General features: G+C 36.3%; 1 protein-coding gene across 1 annotated transcript in view; it reads right to left on the minus strand.

Moving 5' to 3' along the window:
* The window catches only part of COL5A2 (collagen type V alpha 2 chain), a 143332-nt gene that overhangs the window by 17484 nt on the left and 102007 nt on the right, over positions 1–23841 (minus strand). Inside the window, exons 19-43 of the mRNA XM_062189006.1 lie at positions 21836–21934; positions 21458–21502; positions 21272–21370; positions 20000–20053; positions 19647–19754; positions 18172–18225; positions 17530–17628; positions 17008–17061; positions 16213–16311; positions 16052–16105; positions 15899–15952; positions 14981–15034; positions 14229–14282; positions 11857–11901; positions 10809–10907; positions 9688–9795; positions 9370–9423; positions 7200–7253; positions 6911–6964; positions 6449–6502; positions 5118–5225; positions 4943–4996; positions 4348–4401; positions 3513–3674; positions 2524–2631 (exon numbers count right to left, since the gene is read on the minus strand). Coding sequence (XP_062044990.1) covers positions 2524–2631; positions 3513–3674; positions 4348–4401; positions 4943–4996; positions 5118–5225; positions 6449–6502; positions 6911–6964; positions 7200–7253; positions 9370–9423; positions 9688–9795; positions 10809–10907; positions 11857–11901; positions 14229–14282; positions 14981–15034; positions 15899–15952; positions 16052–16105; positions 16213–16311; positions 17008–17061; positions 17530–17628; positions 18172–18225; positions 19647–19754; positions 20000–20053; positions 21272–21370; positions 21458–21502; positions 21836–21934 — 1881 coding nt within the window. The remainder of the gene's footprint in view (positions 1–2523; positions 2632–3512; positions 3675–4347; positions 4402–4942; positions 4997–5117; positions 5226–6448; positions 6503–6910; positions 6965–7199; positions 7254–9369; positions 9424–9687; positions 9796–10808; positions 10908–11856; positions 11902–14228; positions 14283–14980; positions 15035–15898; positions 15953–16051; positions 16106–16212; positions 16312–17007; positions 17062–17529; positions 17629–18171; positions 18226–19646; positions 19755–19999; positions 20054–21271; positions 21371–21457; positions 21503–21835; positions 21935–23841) is intronic.

Below are 23841 nucleotides of genomic sequence, written 5' to 3' on the forward strand. Positions count from 1 at the left end.
CAAATCATCAATGTATACATCACATTAACAAACTGAAGAACAAAACCATATGATTATCTCAATGGATGCAGAGAAAACATTTGATAAAATACAACACCCTTTCACTCTAAGCAAACTGAGTACAGAAGGAACATTCCTCAATACAATCAAGGCAATCTATGACAAACCCACAGCCAGCATCATACTGAATGAGGAAAAGTTGGAAGCATTCCCACTGAGATCCAGAACCAGACAAGGATGCCCACTCTCACTATTGCAATTCAATATAGTCTTTGGAAATTTTAGCCAGAGTCATTAGACAAGAAAAAGAAATTGAAGGGATCCAACTGGGAAAGGTGAAGTCAAACTATCCTATTTACTGATGACATGATTCTATATAAAGGGGATCCAAAAAACTCAACCAAGAGACTTTTGGAACTCATAGAAGAGCTTGGTAAAGTATCAGGATATGAAGTCAATACACAATAATCAACAGCCTTTGTATATACAGAGAATGCCATGGCTGAGAAAGAACTTCTAAGATCAATCCTATTCATGATAGCTAAAAAAAATCAAATACCTTGGAATAAATTTAACCAAGGATTTCAAAGACATCTATGATGAGAATTACAAAACATTAAAGAAAGAAATAGAAGGTGGCACAAAAAAAATGAAAACAATCTTTCATGTTCATGGATTGGTTGAATCAATATTATCAAAATGTCCATTCTTCTGAAAGCAATTTACAGATTCAATGTGATACCAAATCAAAATACCAAGGACATTCTTCTCAGATCTAGAAAAAATGATGCTGAAATTCATACAGAAACACAGGAGACCTCAAAAAGTTAAAACAATCCTATACAATAAAAACAAAGCCAGAGGTATCACAATACCAGATTTCAAGATATACTACAAGGCAGTTATAATCAAAACAGTCTGGTACTGGTACAAAAACAGATGGATAGACCAATGGAACAAAATAGAATCACCAGAAATCAATCCAAGCATCTACAACCAACTTATATTTGACCAAAGAGCTAAAACCAATCCTTGAACCAAGGACAGTCTCTTCAACCAATGGTGCTGAGAAAACTGGACTTCCACATGCAGAAGTATGAAGCAGGACCCCAACCTTACACCTTATACAAAAATCCACTCAACATGGATTATAGACCTAAATATATGAGCTGATACCATCAAATTATTAGAAAGCACTGGGGTAACCCTGCACGACATTGGCACAGGCAAATAGTTCCTGGAAAAGAACACAGAGGCACAGGCAATCAAAGTCAAAATTCACAAATGGGATTACATCAAATTGAGAAGCTTCTGTACTGCAAAATAAACACTCAGGAAAATGAAGAGGCAAACGACAGAATGTGAGAAATTATTTGCAAACTATGCAACTGATAAAGAATTAATAACCTGAATATATAAAGAGATCAAGAAATTCTACAACAACAAAACAAACAACCCAGTGAAGAAATGGGCCAAGGATTTAAACAGACAATTTTCAAAAGAGGAAATCCAAATGGCCAACAGACACATGAAAAAATGTTCAGGAATCACTAGCCAACAGGGAAATGCAAATGTGTCCACCTCTTACCACATTCTTCCTGACATAACAAAGAGACCAGAAAAATACCCTTTACCACTAACTCAGGTATGAATTTTGGGTGTCAATCATCTCTCCTCTGGTTAGTTCTGTGTTTGCCCTTCTGGAATCAGGAATACTAGGAAGTTAACACTCCTTGTTTTTGCCTCCTGTTTTGTCTGCTGACTTCATTTCTATATTCTAGTACCTTAGTCTCATTATTGAGAGATTTTGGTTTCAGGACCTTGACTCACCGCTGATAAAATCTCCTTTGACTTCTAATTTTCTGGTTTCAGTTCTACCTATATACTTTCCATTTCCAATATCTGGGGAGTTTATTTCTCTATCTGTACTCCATGTAAAAATATCATCCAATTTTTTTCTCAAACATTGCAAACTCTCAGCAGTGAAATTTGGTTTCTTCAAAGCAAACGTTGAACCAAAGTGTTATCCATACTTCTGGGAATATGAGATTCTTAAGCACCCTCTGGGGAACAGGAGATTTCCTTCAGAGTCCTTCGATTTCACACCACATTTACCTCTCATATTACTTTAGCTCAGCTATTTCTGCTCTTTGATGGTTCACTGTGAAATATGGTTTGTTTTCTTGTTAAGCATGTTTATTTTAAAAGAGCTACCTACTCACCAGGAGATTAGTCCCTTTGTCTAGCGCCATAGATCTTTTTAATATTTGAAGAAAGATTTAACAGTCACCAAAGATCTACATCTTTATTCCTTCTGCTCAAGTCTCAAGGTTAAATATATTTTTCAAAGACTTTGTAAGGTAGTTAAGCATTTGACATTTAAGCCCCAAAGGTTTTTAAGATTCCCTGGATTTATAACTATATAAAACTATTTAAATCTATTTATTAAGAAAAAAAATCAACTTTCTCTGCACTATGATGCTGCACACATCAGAGAAAGTACTGACCAAAACAACTACTCACCGCTGGGCCTGGCAGACCAGGCATGCCGCGTTCTCCACGCTGCCCAGGCATGCCCACTATGCCTCTCTGCCCGGTAGTTCCCGCTGGGCCAGGGGGGCCATCTGGACCCTAATGTGGAGAATAAAGTATAATTACAAATGCTTCAACATCAAACTGAATCTTGAGAAATTGGCAGTAAGTTGATTATAGCTTCACAGCTTTGGAGGATTTATAAATTGATATCCACAAAAAACCCTTAACTATTTAAAATGAAAATAGTGGCAAAGGTCCTGGTAGCTAATGTGAATACTGACTCAATAAAAGAAAGAACTATTCAGAGAAATACTTTTCTCCTATTTTTCAAAACGACAAAACTTTTAACAATAAAGAAATTAAAATCTAATGACAATATAGATTCATTTGGCTAATAAATAATATATGTATATATAAATGTTCTTTATATAACACATACATTTAACAAAGATTTTCTTCGGGCACCAGCATTTGATGCAGTGGTTAAGATGCAGCTTAGGAGGCAAGTCCAGCTTCCTGCTAATACAGACCCTGGGAGGCAGCAGTGATGGCTCAAGTACTTGGGTCCTTGCCACCCACATGGGAGACACAGATTGAGTTCCATGTTCCTGGCTTTGGCCTGGTTCAGGCCCAACTACTTTAGGCATTTAAGGAGTGAAACAGTTGATGGAAAAATTGTCTCTCACTCTCTCTCTCTTTCCCTCTCTGCCTTTCAAATAAAATGAAAATAAATAAATAATAAAAAATAATTTCTTGGGTTTAGTTTTTGAACACCATATTCACTGGTATTGTACATTTTATATTTACACATAAACATTCCACCCTTGGTCACAGGATTGTAAATCAATAATCTATAGGACATAATGTATTTACAGTATTTCGTATTTAAACAGTTGCTTTGTGGCAGTGATTATTGTGGATTTCTATCTTTGAATTTCTCAACCAGAGGTGACTTGGAATCCGGAAGCCAAACTTACTGGTTGCCCATCTTCTCCTGGGTCCCCTTTGTCTCCTGGACCACCAGGGGGGCCGGCTGGTCCTCGATCTCCCACTCTCCCATGAGAGCCAGGATCCCCTCGAAGACCTGGAGGTCCCTCCTTCCCAGGTTCCCCTATGGGCCCTGCAGGTCCTGGAGCTCCCTAGTGTGACACAGAATGAAACACCGAAGTGGGAAAGTTAGAAGTCATTCAGACAGCTGGATGCAATGGGCTCTGCCTCAGATACCGATGTCCAAGCCTCCAGGTTCATTTTTTCATGTTAGATCATCAATCACTCAGTGATTTAAACAAATCAACATGGAAGAAAACATAGCTGTAGATTCATTCCCATGGAGATAATTCCCTTTGGAGCATGGTCAAAAGAGAGGTGAAATTAGCTGGAATTTTCACCCTTATCCATGGCTCTGCTTCAATAATATATAATGCTTTCTTTTCAGACATGATCTTTTAATGAAAAAGTAGTTTGTAAAGAAAGTCGCAGAGATGTTCCTAATTGAAGAGAATGATTACCAGCACGTGATACTGTTAATATTCAGTACCCAAAAGAGTAATTGCTAAATGTTGTGGCTAAAGATTTGCAAATAAGCTCCTCTAAGAATACTGGATTACTAAATATGAATTCTGTTTAACAAAATATTAGTGTGAGTCAGTTTGTAAACGGGAATTATTGTGAGTAGTTGTTAAACAGGAAACAGTTGTTAAACAGTTGTTAATCAGGAAAATAAACAAACCTTTAAATAAAAGAAAACGTCAACTCAGATATATGTGTATATGTGGGTGTAATTACTGTACTTCAATCACCAAATTAACTTACAGCAGGGCCTGGAGGTCCAACTCTGCCGGCAGAACCAGGAAATCCTGTAGCACCCTGGGGATATATCATACAGACAATTTTGAAAATTTCAAATTACTTACATGTGTTTCCAAAGGTCTACTTTTTTTTTTATGCAGAAAGAATTAGGCCTTTGCATTCACTTATATAATGTGACTAATTTTTTTTCTCATGCATCCTATGTTTTTGTGAAAATATCTGGATTAATTGATAGGAAGGGCACTATTTTTCTCTTTCTACTTTTCAGTTATCTTGAATATATGTAAGTGGGTCTAAAATCACACTAATATTCTATATAATCGGGTTATATAAAATACTTTCATATTATTTATTTACCTCTTTACCTAGGAATGTATCATTGGTGTTTCTTATGAATCACTTAAGCCTCTAAGATTATAAAACTGATTTCAACACTGGTACCCTTCTTAGCTAAATGCCATTGCACAACAGTTATATTGTGATTTGCTATATTGTGATTTGTCATTACAGCTTCAGAAGATGAATTTTCATGTGGCCAGGAATAGCCATACACACGGAACTGGCTGTGCATAATCCCCAAAGTATCAAACCAACTTACAGGTGGACCCTGGGTTCCTCGAACACCTTTGAGTCCAGGAACACCATTAGGACCCTAAACAAAAGAAACAAACAAAAGCACATTGTGGTAAAATAGGAGAAAGATGCACTGCAAACACTGGGCACCCAACTAAAATTATACTTTTTTTTTTTTTTTTTTTTTTAGTTTAACTTACATGAGGGCCAGGGGATCCTGCCAGCCCTTGAGGGCCAGGAGATCCAGCGTCTCCCTTCTGTCCTGGCTCACCAGGTTCACCTTTTACTCCTGGCTGCCCATCAGGACCCTATATGCAATTATACAAATGAGCAATGGATTATAAAATTACAGACAAGCAATTTAATAGTCACGGTTACAAATATCTCATTCAGTCATATGTTGTAAAATGGTGCTCCATAGTCAGTATTAAAGCATCATAGAAGAAAAACATGCCCTGATGAGATCTTTGAAAAGCTTGAAAAATGTAAGTTACTCCTCTATTATCAATTATATATGCTCAAATATGCAAACATCAATTTGTGTTCCTGCCTATTAAAAAACTATTAAAAATGAGAATAATACCTTAAAAAACTAATGTTTCTCAATTTCTTAAAATTTATTTTTTAAGGAATACAAATTTCATAAGCACAACTTTAGGAATATAGTTATTCTTAGTTTCTCAATTTTTTATTTAACTTTCTTTTTTTTATCTTTATATACAGAAGATCGATTTAGTATATATTAAGTAAAGATTTCATCAGTTTGCACCCACACAGAAACACAAAGTGTAAAATACTGTTTCAGTACTAGTTATAGCATTAACTCACATTGGACAACAAATTAAGGACAGAGATGCTACATGAGGAGTAAGTACACAGTGACTCCTGTTGTTGACTTAACAATTTGACACTCTTGTTTATGGTGTCAGTAATCTGCTGAGGCTCTAGTCATGAGTTGCTAAGGCTATGGAAGCCTTTTGAGTTCGCTGACTTCGATCTTATTTAGACAAGGTCATAGTCAAAGTGGAAGTTCTCTTCTCTCTTCAGAGAAAGGTACCTCCTCCTTTGATGGCCCCGTTCTTTCCACTTGGATCTCACTCGCAGAGATCTTTCATTTAGGTCCTTTTTTTTTTTTTTTCCAGAGTGTCTTGGCTTTCCATGCCTAAAATACTTTCATGGGCTCTTGAGCCAGATCCGAATGCTTTAAGGGCTGATTATGAGGCCAGAGTGCTGTTTAGGACATCTGCCATACTATGAGTCTGCTGTGTATCCTGCTTTCCATGTTGGATTGTTCTCTCCCTTTTTTATTCAATCAGTTAGTATTAGCAGACAGTAGTCTTGTTTGTGTGATCCCTTTGACTCTTAGACCTATCTGTATGATCAATTGTGAACAGAAATTGATCACTTGGACTAGTGACTTGGCATTGGTACATGCAACCTTGATGGGAAAATACATGATGTGGCTAATTAAACTCATTGATATAACAACAGGCGTGTTCATCTATAAATTAGAGATATTTGAAAATTATACCTGAGGTCCAGCAAAACCCACAGCCCCAGTTGGGCCATTTTCACCACGAGAACCCTAGGAAAAGACAAAGATTATTATAACTTTTGCACATTGTTCTAAATAGTATCAGTATTTTATGATGTGAGTATGTATGAATTTGGTATAGTTAAAAATATACTTATATAAAAAGTAGACATGTTGCTTGAGGAAGATTCTTAGGGGTGATATATGAGTCATAGAACAAAATGCTCAGGATCATAAGGTCCAAGGAAGCTTCTTAATCATTTAGTGGATAAGATGCCTACTTTAACTTAATAGATAGTGTAGTTGATTTTTAAGTTTAATTAGAAAACTAAAAGGTGGAAACCAGGAAGTTATAACAGCTTAAACCAATAAACATGATTACATGTATCTCAAAATAAAATGATGAATTATCTTGTTGCTCAATTTTACACTGAAAAACATCAAAATATCGGTACTTACAGGATTGCCACGGGAGCCAGGAGGGCCAACTAAGCCTCGAGGACCAGGCTCACCCTGGAAAGTAGATTTTAGGTGGTTATTATCCAAACTAGCAGCAAAGCATAATGCAATGGAATAATACAACTGTAGGACATTGGGCAATGTGTGGAAGTAGACAGTGGAAGAGAAATCTAAGATGATCCAGCTCAGCTACCATATTATAAAAGAGAATATTTTATCAAAAAAAAAAAAAAAAACAGCATTCAAGCCTCATGATGTTGAGTGCACAGAACAACAATTTGTGACTTACCTTTTCTCCAGTTGGACCTGCAGGACCTGGGGGACCCAAGGGGCCTGGAAGACCCTGTCAATCAACAGAACATAGGCATGCTGAGGGAAAGAATGCACAGAAATCCCTCTGCTTAGGCAGACTTATAAGCAAGCAAACAAACAAAAAAGAAGGGGCTATTTTATTACAGCTTGACTGTTTCTGCAAATCACTGTCTATCATACATAATATAATCTGCATAGTTTCAAGATTTCTCTACCCAGTCTAATACAATCTCCACATATCTGTACAGAAATTTTTTAACTCTTTGGTCCTGCTCAACTTACATGTACACACATCTGTCTTATTAGTTCTAAATTAATGCACACAATGTTTCTATGTTTCTTGGCCAATTAATTTTGTTAATATCTATTTTGGAATTTGAGTCCAGATTGAAAAGAAGCTTTTTTTCCACTTTTATATGGGATACTATAATCTTAAATCATAATAAGAAAACATCAACCTTTTACTTTTTAAAAATTGTTAAAGCATTCAGTTTTCTAAATTCCTTTGCGATAAAAATGAGTGCCAGGTTCTATCTACACTGAGTTGGTGGATTTAGAGTTTTTTCAACTTAGTACACAAGAACTATCTCTTGGGGCCAAGGCCTGCTCTCCGGACACATGGTCATAATCTCCAAACTCTGGACTGTACTGGAAACCTTTCCAAAACAGCTCTTACTCTGACATTTGTGTATCACCACTTTGTACACAGCCAAAATATTCTTGCATCATTTAATTTCTTTGTGTATTACAGAAGAAACAAAAAATGACTTTCAAATTGCATATCTTTGTCAAGAACATGAGGAAAATGTTTTCATACATTCTCTCGACCTACAGCAGGATAATTTATCCAATACTTTAACATACTTCTTTATAGGATTTGATTAAATATAAAGATGACTTCATTACTTATATCACGGTTTTTGGCAAATGGGGAAAACATAATAATGATTTTTATTTTACAATAAGATTATATTAAATGTTCCATTCTACTTCTTTCCCAAAAGAATGGATTAACCTCACTATAAAATATACCCCTCAGTGATTATGTACCAATCCTATTACACTGCATTTTCAAACTTTTATGAGCACAACAGATTTTTTTTATTTAGAGTTTCCTCTTAAAATGTCAACACATTATCCCTTCAAACAGAATATTACTACTTATTTTGTATTTCAGAATATTCATGATGTAAAAAAGAAAGAACTTAAGATTTGTTTTAATTGTTTTATAAATAAGAAATCAAATATTAGATTTAATTAATTGGCAAGAGACAGTATATGTCCATAATTTTCTGAGCTAAGTACATCACCCTTGCCTAGTTTTATATAAAGAAAAAAAGAAACAATTACCACATAGGCAAAACTTTCCTGTGTATCACTGTTTGCTGAATCAAAGTTTTGATGGATCAAAGGGTAAAAAAAAACCTGTGTCTCAGTGTTCATGGTACACCTGCTATTGTTAGGACTCAGTATGACAACTAGACAGCTAACAGCAAATCATGTCATACTGAAACAGAAATTATTCATCAGCTTTCAGGAACTGTTCCAGAATGTGTTAGATATTTGAGCCAAAAGACTAACTACTCTTACATAAGGAAATCATTCATCTCCAAAATATATTGTCCCTCTAGTCTGATTATTATTGGAATTCCAAATGCTTTCTAATTTCTGAAGACCTAAAGCTTGTTAATGAAATTTTCTGACATGACTTTAAACACTGTGTCGTAACCAACAATCCTTCTTGATATACTGCATATTTAACCTTTTATTGCTGAAAGTATTAATGGTGATTTACTACGCTGTAATTGTCTCATTCCTGAGATCCAGTACATTGAGAGACACTGATCACAACTTTGGTAGCTCTAAAAACTCTGCTTGCCTATGGCGGAATGAGCCCAAGACCAGCTAATCAGACCAGCATTTTAACAGACATGAACATTGCACATGAAAGTCTCTCAAGAGTGACTTTACTTTTTGGCTCATTTTAAATCAGGGTAAGCAAATGGGTATCCATGGTTGATCAACATCAAATCTCAAACATCATCATTTTCCAAGGAGATGTGATGAACTGTAGTTTTAGAAGTTCTGGGAAACATGATAATGACGTTGGTTCCCAGCCCTGCTACAAAAACAAGACTTTCACTTACTCTTGCTCCGTCATTTCCAGCAGTGCCTTCGGCACCTTTCTCTCCGATGCCACCCTGGAGAAAAACACAAAACACCATTTAATCATGTGTCTGGTTCTGGAAGCTTCACGAGGGCAAGGGCTTCACTGTCACCTTTGTACCCTCTTGAGCACAGAACAGTGCCTGCCACTGTGCATTTTCTCATTAAATATGTACTAGAAGAATGATTGCACGAAAGACTTGTGACCCAGTATGACAGAAGGAAAAACCTGCTCAGAAAATCATTTTCATCAGGAAGACTAAAAAAACGAACTTGGAAATAAAAATAAACAGACTTACTCTGTCACCTTTGGGACCAGGAGTTCCCGCAATTCCTCTTTCTCCTGGCATACCCTGAAGGCCTGGTGGGCCTGTATCACCAACGGTACCAGTTGGACCTGGACTACCCTGAAGTGAACAAACAATAAGTGGTCATACCAATGAAATTTTTTGTTTAGTAAATCAAAAATAGTTGAAGATCTACAATTTCATGTAGTCCAATTTTAATGTTTATATTTCTCATTTAGAAAAGTCTCAATGTTGACTTGTTTGAAATGAAAGCATCACACTTGATTTTTCATTGTTTATGTTTTCAACATTTCTCTTGAGAGAAAATTGAGCAAGAGTGCCAATCATATTGACAGCATTGCCTTTGATTTATCCCTTGTTGGAAACATCATAGAGATATTAATAATGAATGTATTACATTTAGGGAAATATTTCACTCTTTCCTTCATGCTTGTAATTTTAAACTGGTTTTCAGGCTACTTCCATAATTAATTTGAAGTAGACTATATTTAATCACTCAAGAACTTGAAAATGATAAGAGATGTAGCATCATATGATCATGAAAAAATTCTAGTTCAATTGTTTTTATTGAAATTGACCACATACATTATCTTCTACCAATAACAAAATGGCATTTGAAAGGGTACTGATTTCTGTCATATGACACATTGAATTTTCAGGTTTTAAAACTACATATATTCATATATGTGGTCAGAAGAATTGTAGAACTTGAGACAAAAATGGAACATATAATTAGAAGTACCTTCAAATAAATCATGCAACTTTGTATTCTTGCCTTTGCTTTCATGGAAGGCATTAGTAAAATTCATAAAAATCAACACTGGTAATGGATAGAGAGAGAGAGAAGGAGAGAGAGAGAGAGAGAGAGATGGAGATGGAGATAGAGGAATAGATCATCGTGTGCCACAGACAATAATCCCCATCACAAAGAAGGGTCTGCTTCTTTGCCAACTCTTTAGTTCCCAGGGAAAAGTCTAATCAGTGTCCATTAAGTATTCATTGAATAATCAAATTCTCTCAAAAACAAGAGAAATATATTCTAGAACCACCATGTGTTAATGAGGCAGTAATTTTAGAGCCTTTTAAAGTATCAAAGTCGTGACTGTACTTACTTTTGGGCCATCAGGACCATGTCCTCCAGCCATTCCCTTCTCACCAGGGAGTCCAGTTATTCCTGGTTCTCCTCTTTCCCCAGGATTTCCTCGTTCTCCCTAGCAGGAAATTACAAAGTTAAGTAGTCTCAGTACTTGATCTAAAACCAGGTTTCAAATGTTTTTTTCAAAATGGCTTCTACTAGACAAAGATTTAGAAATGAGCTACCTTTAAGGCTCATTTTCTAAATTAGTGATAAAAGATGAGCCTCACTGAAAGAAGGACATGCTTGTTTCACATGACAGATTATTTTTCATAAATTAAATTTTTATTCAGTAGAATTTAATGTTTAAAATAAAGCCAGGCTTCTTGGAAAGCCAAGACACTGTTGCAAAAAAAAAAAAAAAATGACCTTAATGAAAGATCTCTGTGAGTGAGATCCCAGCAGAAAGAACAGGCCATCAAAGAAGCAGGTACCTTTCTCTGAAAAGAGGAGAAAACTTCTACTTTGACTATGACCTCGTCTAAATAAGATCAGAGTTGGCAAACTCAAGAGGCTTCCATAGCCTTGGCAGCTCATGACAAGAGCCTTGGGTGATTACTGACTTCATAAATAAGAGTGTCAATTGTTAAATCAACAACAGGAGTCACTGTGCACTTACTCCCCATGTAGGATCTCTGTCCTTAATGTGTTGTACTATGTGAATTATTGGTATAACTAGTACTGAAACAGTATTTTACACTTTGTGTTTCTGTGTAGGTGCAAACTGTTGAAATCTTTACTTAGTATATACTAAATTGATCTTCTGTATATAAAGATAGTTGAAAATGAATCTTAATAGGAATGGGATGGGAGAGGGAGTGGGAAATGGGATGTTTGCAGGTGGGAGGGTGGTTATGGGGGGAAAAAGCCGTTATAATCCAAAAGTTGTACTTTGGAAATTTATGTTTATTAAATAAAAGTTAAAAAATTAAAATAAAAAATAAAGCCAGGCTTAAGATCAAATATGTCTTTTTAAACCAAAAGCAGTTTGAAATAAAATTAATCATAAAGTTGAAAATACTCACTCTAGGTCCTAATGGGCCAACTGCTCCAGGGTCTCCAGGAACACCCTATAAATACATTTTAATCAATTGGCAGAAAGCATTGGGATGACACCTACACATTTTTAGCAATCTTTCCAAATCACACAGCTAATGATTATAATGTAAACATTAGAAGGTTGAATGAGCCCACAATATTGACTAATGAAAATATACATACTTTAATAAATGTGGTGGTAACACATATATTAAATGGAAATTGCTTTTCAGAAGAATCCACATACCCAAATGTTTCATTTTTGGAAATAAGGAAATGCAAAATATTTCCTCACAAACATTCTGCATTATTTTTCTTTGAGATAAGAAAAGATATGCTAAATGGCTTTTTTCCCCTAATAGTAGAAAGCTTTAGCAGAGTTAAGCAAAATTAAATGTAATGAAGAAGTAATCTTTTAAGTGGAAAAAATCAATATTATTTAACTTGGTGTTTTTAAGAACTTATCTAAGAGAGAAAAAGGGCCAGAGACAGAAAGAGTTCCCATCTGCTAATTCACTCTCCAAAAGCCTGGAATGGCTGAGGCTGGGCTGGGCCAAAGTCAGGAGAGGGAACTCAGTCAAAGTGTCCTGTGTGTGTGTGGCAGAGACCCAACTACTTCAGCCATCACCACTGCCTCTCAGGGCCTGCATAAGCAGGAAACTGGAGTCAGGTGCAAAGTACTGAACTTAGTACTCTGACATGGGATGCAGAAGTCTTAACTGGCATGCTCACCACTAGGCTAAATGATTGACCCAATACTTCTGGAGCACTCTAGGAAGCACTCTGCAGTGGTACTTCAAAACATTCATGGAAAAATAAAATTAAAATAAAAGCAGGGGCTGGCACTGTGGTGTAGCGGGTAAAGCCACCACTTACAGTGCCACCATCCCATATGGGCAGTGGTTTGAGTCCCGGCTGCTCCACTTCTGATCCAGCTCTCTGCTATGGCCTGGGAAAGCAGTAGAAGATGGCCCAAGTCCTTGAGCCCCTGCACCCATGTGGGAGACCTGGAAGAAGCTCCTGGTTCCTGGCTTTGGATTGGCGCAGCTCTGGCCATTGTAGCCAGTTGGGGAGGGAACCCACGGATGGAAGACCTCTCTCTCTCTGCCTCTCCTTCTCTCTTTGTGTAACTCTGACTTTCAAGTAAATAAATAAATCTTTTTTTAAAAAAAAGCTAATTTGCATTAAAAACATTTTTGAAACCCATACATGGGTTTTCAAAATACACATTTTTCATGATCTTTTTGAAGTCTCTTCATACTAGGAATTGTGAATTCAAACTAGTGCAGTTCTGTCTACATTAAATCTTTGATCTTAACTAAAAGAAAATTTGCATCTTGAACTTCTCTTTGATAAAGATTACAACTTCATACAATAGTTCTCTGGTGATACATTCTGAAATCAGTTGTCTTCACTGTGACATGATGTTCCCAAACCCCAAATATGCTGGAATTACCCTCTATTAAAAGCCCTCAGTTGTCTTCACTGTGACATGATGTTCCCAAACCCCAAATATGCTGGAATTACCCTCTATTAAAAGCCCTTCATCAGCTTCTAATGCTGAAGAAAAAATTAGTCACAAATTAAGATTGCTCATAACCTAGCCTCTGATGTGCCCCTCCAGCCTTATCTCCAGCCCCATCAAATTGCAGGACATATTCTTTAATCACCAAACGTTTTTCAGATCCTTAAACTGAGCAGCAAGGCTTTGTTCCTGTGGTTCTCATTTCCTGGAATATTTTTTCCCTCCTCCATCTTATCTTGTACGTAAAACTTTTCTTGTACAGAGTACTTTTCCTAATCTTCTAAATCTCATTTAGGTACATCTTTCATGTTTATGTTTCCAAATATGTAGTGCCTCCCCTATCATAGCCTGTAGAACACTCCATTGCTATAACTGTCTGTCGCCCACCGCTCTGTAGATGATGGGCAAGGTCTTTACTCAACTTGTTCAACTTGGTCAGGCCAGTGTTTAGCAGAGCCATGCACACAATGTTCAGCAAATAGTTGTGGATTGGTAAAATGAACAAATGAAATACTTAAAGAGAAACAAGTTAAATACATCTGTTCCAGTAAAATGCTAGAAATAAGATGCTGTTCATAACTCTTCATAAATCTTCCAGTAAAACTCTATGATGAAGAAGAGTTTCAGGAAACAGGTGACCTAGGTTCAAATCATTATCAGTGGCTTCAGGAAAGTTATCTAACATTTGTGTGTAAAATGCACACAGCAATGGTACTTAGGGTGGGTCCAAGTATTCAAAGAGGTAATAAACTAAGAAAATCAGGACAGGGACACAAATACAAAGTGATAGTATGAGCCAATGATGTGTAGTATTCTTATTATTCAAAAGCCTACCTGATCACCTGGCTTTCCACCTTCCCCAGGAGGCCCTGGTGGCCCAGGAAGTCCCTAAGACAAAAATAAAGGAATCAGACTGTGAATCTGTGGAGGTTTAAAAGGCTAACAAGGTTAACAGTTCACCATTTACAATGCATGGAGTTTCCATGATTACATTTTCAAGCAAGAGATACTGTGTACACACATTAAGTAATACCTTAAGCAACAATATGTTTAGACACATGAAGAACATTACTTCTAACAAAACACAGAGATAGTTTCTAGGGTTACATTTTCATTTGCATGCCATCTAGCAAAAAGTAGATGTGAATATAGTGGGAGGATTTTCATGGCTCTGAAAACAATACCAGAAAGTATTAGAATATTCAAATTCTGTCCTGAATCTTTTTCAGAAATTATGACTATCCATGCTATTAAATGATGTACATACCAAAATATGTACAAAAATCATGAACATTCATTCAACAAAAATAAGAGTAACTGTCAATAAAAGTAGATAAGCATTAAATTAAAATAGATTAGTTAACCTTGTTGAGAAAATGGAAACATTTTATTATTTTCAATGTGTTAACAGTTTTGGATTTTGATCAGTTTTTCAGAGAAAATCCATTCCTTCTCTTTGAATAAAACTGATTTTATCCGAATGTCTCTACTATTCACTAAAAGAGGATTGACTCTTTTTATGTAAAAAAAAAAAAAAGGCATTTTAGTTGATGGAAGAGGAAATGGAAAACTGAATTCATGCATACCTGAAAGCCAGTGGGGCCTGGGGGTCCCTGTTCTCCTCTTTCCCCAGCTAGACCCTAAGTCAGGAAGGAAAGAAAGCCATGAACACAGCCAGATCGCAATACCTGGATCCTGTCATGTGATCCACTAGATGCATTGACATTTCTTTATATGTCTTCCAAACATGCTCTTTCATTGTAGTCAGACAAAAAATAGCATTAAAAGTCATTTTAATGAAATTGATCAAAATCTATCTTCTAAAGCCAGTGAAGAGACAAATGATGTGTATTTATTTTTTGACCCAAATATAAAACATCTGGGGCCAAACATGAAATTATGGGTAAATTGGACTTGAGTATGAGAAAACCAATTATATATACTTGGTAATGTTTCTATTAAAGTTTATTTCTAGTGGTCATAAGATTTAATAATCAAATTACAAAACTAGAATGACCAAAACAAAAAGTAACATTTTAGAAAGACATTTCAGCTACTCTACCCCAAAACAAATAACTATGCCAAAATTTGCCTGATAAAAAGTTCATTTTAAAATGCCAGGATGAAAGTATAACCTCCAAGGGCAAACATTTCTTTTTATCCCCTCCAGCCAGTTTAAATAATTTTTATAGGAAGAGGTACAGATAATTTAGTACTTAAAAAATTTTAAATTATAAATATTTATTTGTAAAAAACTATTTTTCTCAGTTGATTATTATTTGAGTTGCCATATAAAGACAATGAGATAGCCTTTGCCATTCAACTTTTAGGGAAGTTTAAAATGGAAAGACCCCTTGTGACATTTAAAAAGAAAAGCACAGGAATCAGAAGAAAGGCTAGAACTGAAATTCTTCACTCCTGTAATTCACACTCACTACCTTTGAAACTTACTCATAAGTAGAATCTGGGACAAACATATAAATTCCTGTTACAAGGTGACATACCGGGGGGCCCACAGGACCAGAAGGACCAACTTCGCCATCTTTTCCAGGAGCTCCCTAGGATCACACAGAGATCATTTGGGAAGTGAGGCCATCGAACTTGGGTAGTTTCATATATTTATATATATTTATCTTTAGCAGAAAATGTATAGTTACCCTCTGCCCAGGAACACCAGCATTTCCTGCTTCTCCAGGTTTTCCAGGGTCACCCTAAAGAATAAATTGAAGATATCCTAAAATTCAATCCATTTGCTGCAAACACACCCTCTCCCAATGAGGATTAGGATGAGATGGCGAACATTATGCAATGTACTCACACTGCTACCTTTGGGGCCTGGAAGACCCATACTGCCAGGCTGCCCTCGGATCCCTATGGAGCCCGGAGGACCTGGGCGGCCATCTTCCCCTGGAGTGCCCTATGGAATTGACAGGAGCCACAGAAGTTGTATGAAATAGCTCTCTTATATCACATCATCCAAGTTCCCACTTGCCTTGTTTACCTTAAAAGTCACACAAATTCTAAACCTATGATTTTTATCTTAATGAATCAGACAGTATTTAGAAAAAAAAAAAACCTAGATTGAGTATTTACAACATAGATTTTCATATTCTACACATAAGTCTCATCCTGAGGTCTCCTGAAACTCTCATATTATAAGAGATGCTCTGATTTGTGGTAATAGAAATTCAGGACCTCTATTTCATATTGTAGTATTAACGGGGGGGGGGGGGGGGCTCAAAATATTTAAGCTGTCAAATTTCATAGCTACCTTTGTAAAAATGTAAAATTGGAAGGCCACCAAGCAATGAGAATAATACTAATAGACAAATTTCACTAGTATTGAAAAAAATACATCATTTTACCTTATGCACTAAAGTCAGGGAAGCAATTTCAATCTCATTTACCTCAATATAATGTGATGTATGCTTTGGCCAATTTTAAAATACACAGATACTAAGAATTTGCTTCCATGGGGTCGAGGGACAATTTAAGTATCTCAACATGATTGGCTACCACATGATCAAACACGTTAACCTTGATTAAAGATTATTTAAGTTTCCTCCCTATTGAAAAATATTTATGGATGTGGTCTTTTGTTTAAATTGCTTACCAAAGGTCCAAGTTTTCCTTCAGGACCTTGAACACCAGGATTTCCAGTCAGACCCTGAAAATGAAAAGCACCTGTCAGTTTGTTGCAGACTTGCAATAAAATTCTAAAGAGTGGAAACAGCACTGCATTCTTGACAACTTAATCAAAAGGCAATTCCATAGTATGAATAAATTCTCAAATGACATTTTGCTAAGATGAATTTTATCAGGAATTTTCTCTGCCTCACATTAAACAAGTGGCTTGCTGTCATGTAAAGGAATATTACAAAAGTTGCCAAACAGGATTTTTTTTCCCAATATCAAGTGGTGAAGTTATAAATATATACTGCTTAGAAGCTATTTTTTTAATACGTGATTAAAAAAACCAGTATTTTAAAAGTAATGAATTTAATAAAAACAAATAATGTTCTAAGTTGTGAAAAAAGAAAAGAAAACCTAAATTAAACAGCACAACACACCCTTGAGTGAATGCTCAGGGGCATGTTACCTGGGTAGATAGAGCCAACAACTGCTGTGTTCTTACCCGAGCACCAGGAAGCCCTGGTTCACCTGGACGCCCTGGATCACCTTGGCCACCTTTAGGTCCTGATGAACCTACAGGGCCCCTCTCTCCTTGAGCACCCTGTTCCACAGCACAGCAGATGTGTTAGGAACAAAGAAGGAGGAAAGGGCATAAGTTCAATTCTTGTTTGACAAATCAAAGCATTAATAAAACATGCATTTATTTTGCCACAGAAGTTACAATTACTTCTTTGAAAAAAATGTCACTATATTTTTTTTTGTAATTTTAGTTCCTTGTAAAATAGTGATTTTTCCTCATTAACCAACGAAAGTTCAGTTACTCTTACAATTGAGGCTTTCTTTAAATATTTTTAAGTCTAAATTTTCAACTGAAGGAATACATGAGTATATCAGTTTATGACCTTTTTCATCTCAGAAGTATCCCTATAAAGTCTAAAAACAAGTTCTATATTCCTCCAACCATTATCCTTCTCCATTACACTTTTAATCCAAAAAGTAACACATAAGGGATTGGCATTAGATTTGACTCCTTCCTGGGTCTGGAACTCTATGGGCCAGACCTAGATTACAACTCTAGAAAATGGCATCTTTTGGAGGACCACCCAGACAGGTATGAGTATCAACACTGAAAGCCAACTTTTACCTTTGGACCAGGTAAACCATCAGAGCCTGGAAATCCACGATTGCCAGGAGCACCCTGCAAATAACCAAAAGCAATTCTTAATTGATGATATTTTTGTAATATATTATGAATGGGTAATTTCTATTTTTAGTACCATAAAGTTTAAGGAGCTGTGATCAAGCCAACATACCTATAAATATAGCTGTAGACGTGCAAGGGATTAAAAATGACTAGATAGGATAAAATTTAAGTTTTGAAGAATAAATAAGTACAGAGCCAAGTAATTCTTTAAATCAAGAAATATTCTAACAATTCATTATAAAAGTAAACACAGGAAAAAATTGATATGTAGAAATGAAAGGCAAAGGTACCATCTGATGGTGATAAAAATTTCAACGGTAATATGTATTAAGGATTTGAAGCCTTTGGCATTCTCTTCAGATCAATACAAACATAAAATCGCTATTGTCTCTTCCAAACTTGACTCATTATGTTCTAGTCATGGGAATCTATTATGACTTTTGGACATTACCTAGTCCTTTCTAGACTTCTGACTTAGCATTTGCATTTTTCTCTGATGAGTACTCTTTTCTCCAGGTTCTTTTGTTGGCTCATCTTCATCTTCAAGTCTCAACTAATATACTCTCTTCTCAGATGACTGCATTTTCCAAACATATAATCTGACATTACACCACTTCCATACACCTGTGGTTACTCTCCACCACGTCACTTCACTATTTATTAGGTGTATGTGGTCTTTATTAAAGTGCATAAACTAACTTTATCTCTTGACTTACTCATTGTTTACCTCCCGACTAAAATCAACTATGGCTTACTAGCCCCGACATGAGGACTAAGACCATGGATTTCTTGTTCATGATATTTTCCAAGCACCAATAGTTCAAACTGGTTTACAGTAGAGATCTGATCATTATTAGCTGAAAGACTGCATGAGGGCCAGTGCTGTGGCATAGTGGATAAGGCCACCACCTGCAGTGCCAGTATCCCATATGAGTGCCAGCTCAAGTTCTGGCTGCTCCACTTCTGATCCAGTTCTCTACTATGCCCTGGGAAAGCAGTAGAGGATGGAGGATGGTCCAAGTCCTTGGGCCTCTGCACCCATGTGGGAGACCTGGAAGAAGCTCTGGCCGTTGTGGCCAATTGGGGAGTAAATCAGTTGATGGAAGAAATTCTCTCTCTCTCTCTCTCTCTCCCCCTCTCCCTCTCCCTCTTCCTCTCCTTCTCTCTCTGTGTAATTCTGACTTTCAAATAAATAAATAAATCTTAAAAAAAATAGTGCATGAAGAATGATGAGACACTTGTCTCTTTCTACTCATAGATAACCATACTGAATTATGCAAAGCACCTACATCCATTTCTCCTATTTCTTGTTTTCCTTATTAATCCTAAAAGTTGCTCATGCAATCCACAACCCACCCCCACACACACAACAAACACACACATCTCTAAGAATGTATATTATTATTCAAATTTACCCTCTCTCCCATTGGGCCAGGAGGACCAACTGTTCCCGGATCACCTCGAGGTCCTCTTTTGCCTTCTTCACCAGGTGGGCCTATGGGACCTTGAATACCATGTGGCCCCTAGCAAAAACAGAAGGTCAGTAACCAGAAAGTGCCATTTGATGAGGGAGTTACAGTCACAGATTAATTGAATGAAGTCAGCCACAACTTTTATAGTGTCTTAAATGATTAAACTATTTCTATCCCAAGTCATTACCATTCTCATTGTTATTTTAACTAGTTTTGGTATTTTGGGTATTTTGAGCTGTATACTTCTAGACAATATTTATGATCTTCTTGTCATTAGAAAGAAAATGAAGGCTTACTGGTTCTCCTTTTGGGCCAGCTTCTCCTTTGAAACCTGGTACTCCTGGATCACCCTAAAATGCAATATTAATAACTGTAAGAACCAGGGAATGTAGCCAGTACAACTTACTCTAACTAATTACAGTGAGTAGGCCTAAAAAATTCTGTGCAGCATATTCTGTATTGAATTGGTAATATAATATAATCATTGTTTTAAATTTGGCAAATCTTAGAAAATATGTGTGAATTGTTGTAAAATCCAACACAATTTGGTAGCATTCTGTTGTTTGAATTCAAGAAATTAACCTTCAAAATCATTTTTCTCATGTACACTAGAATAATTAGGATCATTCAGTTATTATTCAAATTTGATCATTAAAGTGATAAGGAACAATGACAAATTTCTATAGATACATCTACATAGTGTCTATTTCACGATACAGGCTTGTTCACCAGATTGAAAATAATTTTATGTATTTATGTTCTATTTATAGAGAATTTAGAAACTTCAAAGAGGGTGTTTCACCTATAGGCTTTTTGTATTTAAAAACTAATTGTATTTTATGTTTCCAGAACCAGAACATGTTAGAATCAAATGTGACATATCAGTACCACTCATATTTTAATAAATCTGTCATCAGCTCTTAAAAAGGATTTATCGGCATGACCAAATTATTTGGAGCAGCATCTAAAATATTTATTTCAAGTAATACTAGGAAACAAAATGTTTTTAAATTTTATATATCAAACTCAAAGCTATGCAAGCACAACTTTTCATTGTGTTTGTCTCTTGTGGGTTCATTGCAATATTTTTCTAATAACTTCTGCAAAACAAGGAATTCAAAAAACTGGAACTCATCCAACATGAACAATATATTGGAATCACTGTTCAAAAATAACTTTCAAGAAAGAGCCATTCAAACTATTTTTAGTTAAATCATCATTATAAATCCCTGCTAAGCCTCCATATTTCCTCAAACTGGCTTTCAATAACAGCTATTTTTCAACTATTCAAAAAAAAATCTATGAGGTAAATCATGAAAGTATGACTTACTATTTTATTTTTTTTAAACATTCAAACCTAATGTACTGCAATGAGGTCCCACTTAAAATTTAAACATTTAAATTGTACTCTAATGTCTGGCTTTCACCTTACAAAGATTCCAATCTTCATTTTTCTCATTGGCATAAGCCATATTGTCTGTTTCATTGCATCATATTTCGTGTTATTTCTTTTGGTGCTCTTAGATGGGCTATGCTAAAGGATGACAGTTGTTTCAAACAAACATTACCGGTTGCCCGCGAATTCCTTGAGGTCCAGTGCTACCCTGTGGTCCTGGAGATCCCGGAGGCCCTGGCAACCCAGGAGGACCAGATGTACCCGCAGAGCCCTGTGAGACAGCAGAGTTGATGCAGTGAGTGAAGAACTAGGTGGCAGTCTGGGGTGAACTTCACCGGGTATACATTAAGTTACTCACCGTAGGGCCTTTGGCACCAGGTGTACCATCAGTTCCCATTGCACCCTACAAAACACATCAAAAGTTTGTGAAATATTAAGCTATAGCTGGGCATCTCTGGGGTGCTCCTAGTATGTCCAGCCATCTTCCAAGAGGAGACAGAAAATTTGCAAAACAAAACAAAATCAACTACAATTATATCATACAAATTCCTTTTCCCATACTTGCAGAGATGACATGGGGGGGGGGGGGGAATGTGTGTTTGTTTTTGTTTTTTTTTTTAATGAGTTTTAAGCACTTATCCAGAATTCAGAGACTACATTAAATGGGTGGCATTTGTTCTGATGTTATAAAAGTGTCTGGTTTTCTGGCCTAGTTCTTAGCACGCTATGTACTTACAGGAAGCCCTTGAGATCCAGCTGGACCTGGTGGCCCAGTTTCCCCTCTCTGCCCCTGAGGGCCTTCAGGGCCTCGTGCCCCAGTGGGACCTGCTTCTCCCTAAGGGAGCACAAAGGGAAATAATAATTTAAGTAAAACATAAGAGTGAGTGTTAGGAAGTTAATTGCTTATTTGGAGTTTTATACTTTAAATATAAACATTTAAAGAAGCCAGGTGAACAAACAGCTTATCAGGAGTGAGCACTTAAACCAGCTCCATGAGTGGAGTCACTCTCCCACTCTCTTTAATGGGATGATGCTGGGAACCGTTCACAAGGAACATTCTTCATATTTCAGTCTCCAGCGATAGAAGTCCTCCATATCCACCAGGTTAGTTTAATTTACCCCATCTCTGAACCTCCAGGAAATCTGGATTTTTTAAACCACATCTATCAAAGTTCTTTCCTATTCATTACATATTTAACATTTAACATAAAACTAGATTCATAATGAAAAACTAGGAATGGCCCTACAGTAGGTGCTACCAAGTTACACAAAGAATGACAGTACATAGCATTATCCCAGCAAAGTTTGCTTTTAACACGTCTCTTAAATAAGTGTTCAGGTCCCTGGAGCCTGAGTCTATGTAAATAAGTAGCACGTTCACATTCTTTAAACAACAAAAATGAGATGAGGGAGGAAAATTGACCAGATCTACCATGCTTGCAGAAGTTGTTTTTGTTCAGTGTAAGCCTGGACATTTCAAGTCTATCAATGAACCACACAATAAAAGCTTGATGTGGTCATCCAGAAATAAAGCAGATTATTGCCACATATCTTTAAAATAACCCAATGTCAGCCAAAATGTACTGTGGGACTTGGACAATAGGTTTTCAAATATGTGATATTCACCATAAAAACACCCATATAAAATTTCCTCTCGTCATTACAGGACAATAACTTGTTTATTTGCTATAGAAGCAATATAGCAAATCATGTTTCAGAGTAGAAGATGTGATTTGTTTTAAAAATAAAATTCCTTTGAATTTCAAGAAAGCATTTATTAAATAAAGTAGAAAACATCTGGCCTACAAATCTCTATTGAACTTGATAACCTCAAGCAATACAGAAGCAAAATCCCAAGCATTTTATTTTTGAACAAAACTTTTATAGCAATTAAAGGATATTCAAAAAATAAAATACTATTAGCAGTAAAGTGATCAAGGAAATCTAATAACTAATTTTTAACTCAAGATAGCAAATGAAAATGCAGGATGCTTAGTTTAGTTTTAATTCAGATAAACAAAAAATTCCAGCACTCACATACTTTTCCCAAGCAATAATCAGGACATGCTTACACTCAATATTCACACTTTGTTTATCTGAAATTCAATCAGCTCTTTTATTTTATATGGAATATTGCATAGCTACATTGATCTAATCTAGAAGGACCTAGAGATTTAACTGGAAGCCTTTGAAGTCTAAGGAGCCAACAAGGAGTACTACAAAGACCCTGGAGGAGGGAAAACTATCTAGCATGAATGAGTGTGAACCTTTGGTTGTAAACAGTCTAACCAGATGCCTTCCCAGGAAGAATCACAATCACACTCCTGCTGATAACTCACAGTTCCAGGCTTTGTGTTCTTTCTTTATTATCCTAGCCAGAGCTTAGCCTGGGGGTAGGAGTTCTCAGATGATGAAGAAAGGGATTATACATTCTTTGATAGGGTGGCATTAGGGATACTGGGCCAGAGTCAGTGGCAGTTAAGATCTGAACTTCAGGGACAATGTCAGATTCCGAGGGGAACCCAATAACATCCCATTCCCTTGAGTTCACATTGAGGTCTCAGGGACAGCAAGGGCTGGCCTGTGAAATGACTGAAGGCACAGATCTTAAAGATGACATAGGGCAGAGTCTTCAGAAATTTCACTTGAGTCTCACCTTCAAAGCATATTTGACGTATCAGATCTGCTGCAGAGTTTTAATTTGCTTGCTTCTTTGTTTCTAAGTTCAAATCCCAATTTAAG

Source organism: Lepus europaeus, chromosome 1 (assembly GCF_033115175.1).
Source record: "Lepus europaeus isolate LE1 chromosome 1, mLepTim1.pri, whole genome shotgun sequence".
NCBI classification, from domain to species: Eukaryota; Metazoa; Chordata; class Mammalia; order Lagomorpha; family Leporidae; genus Lepus; species Lepus europaeus.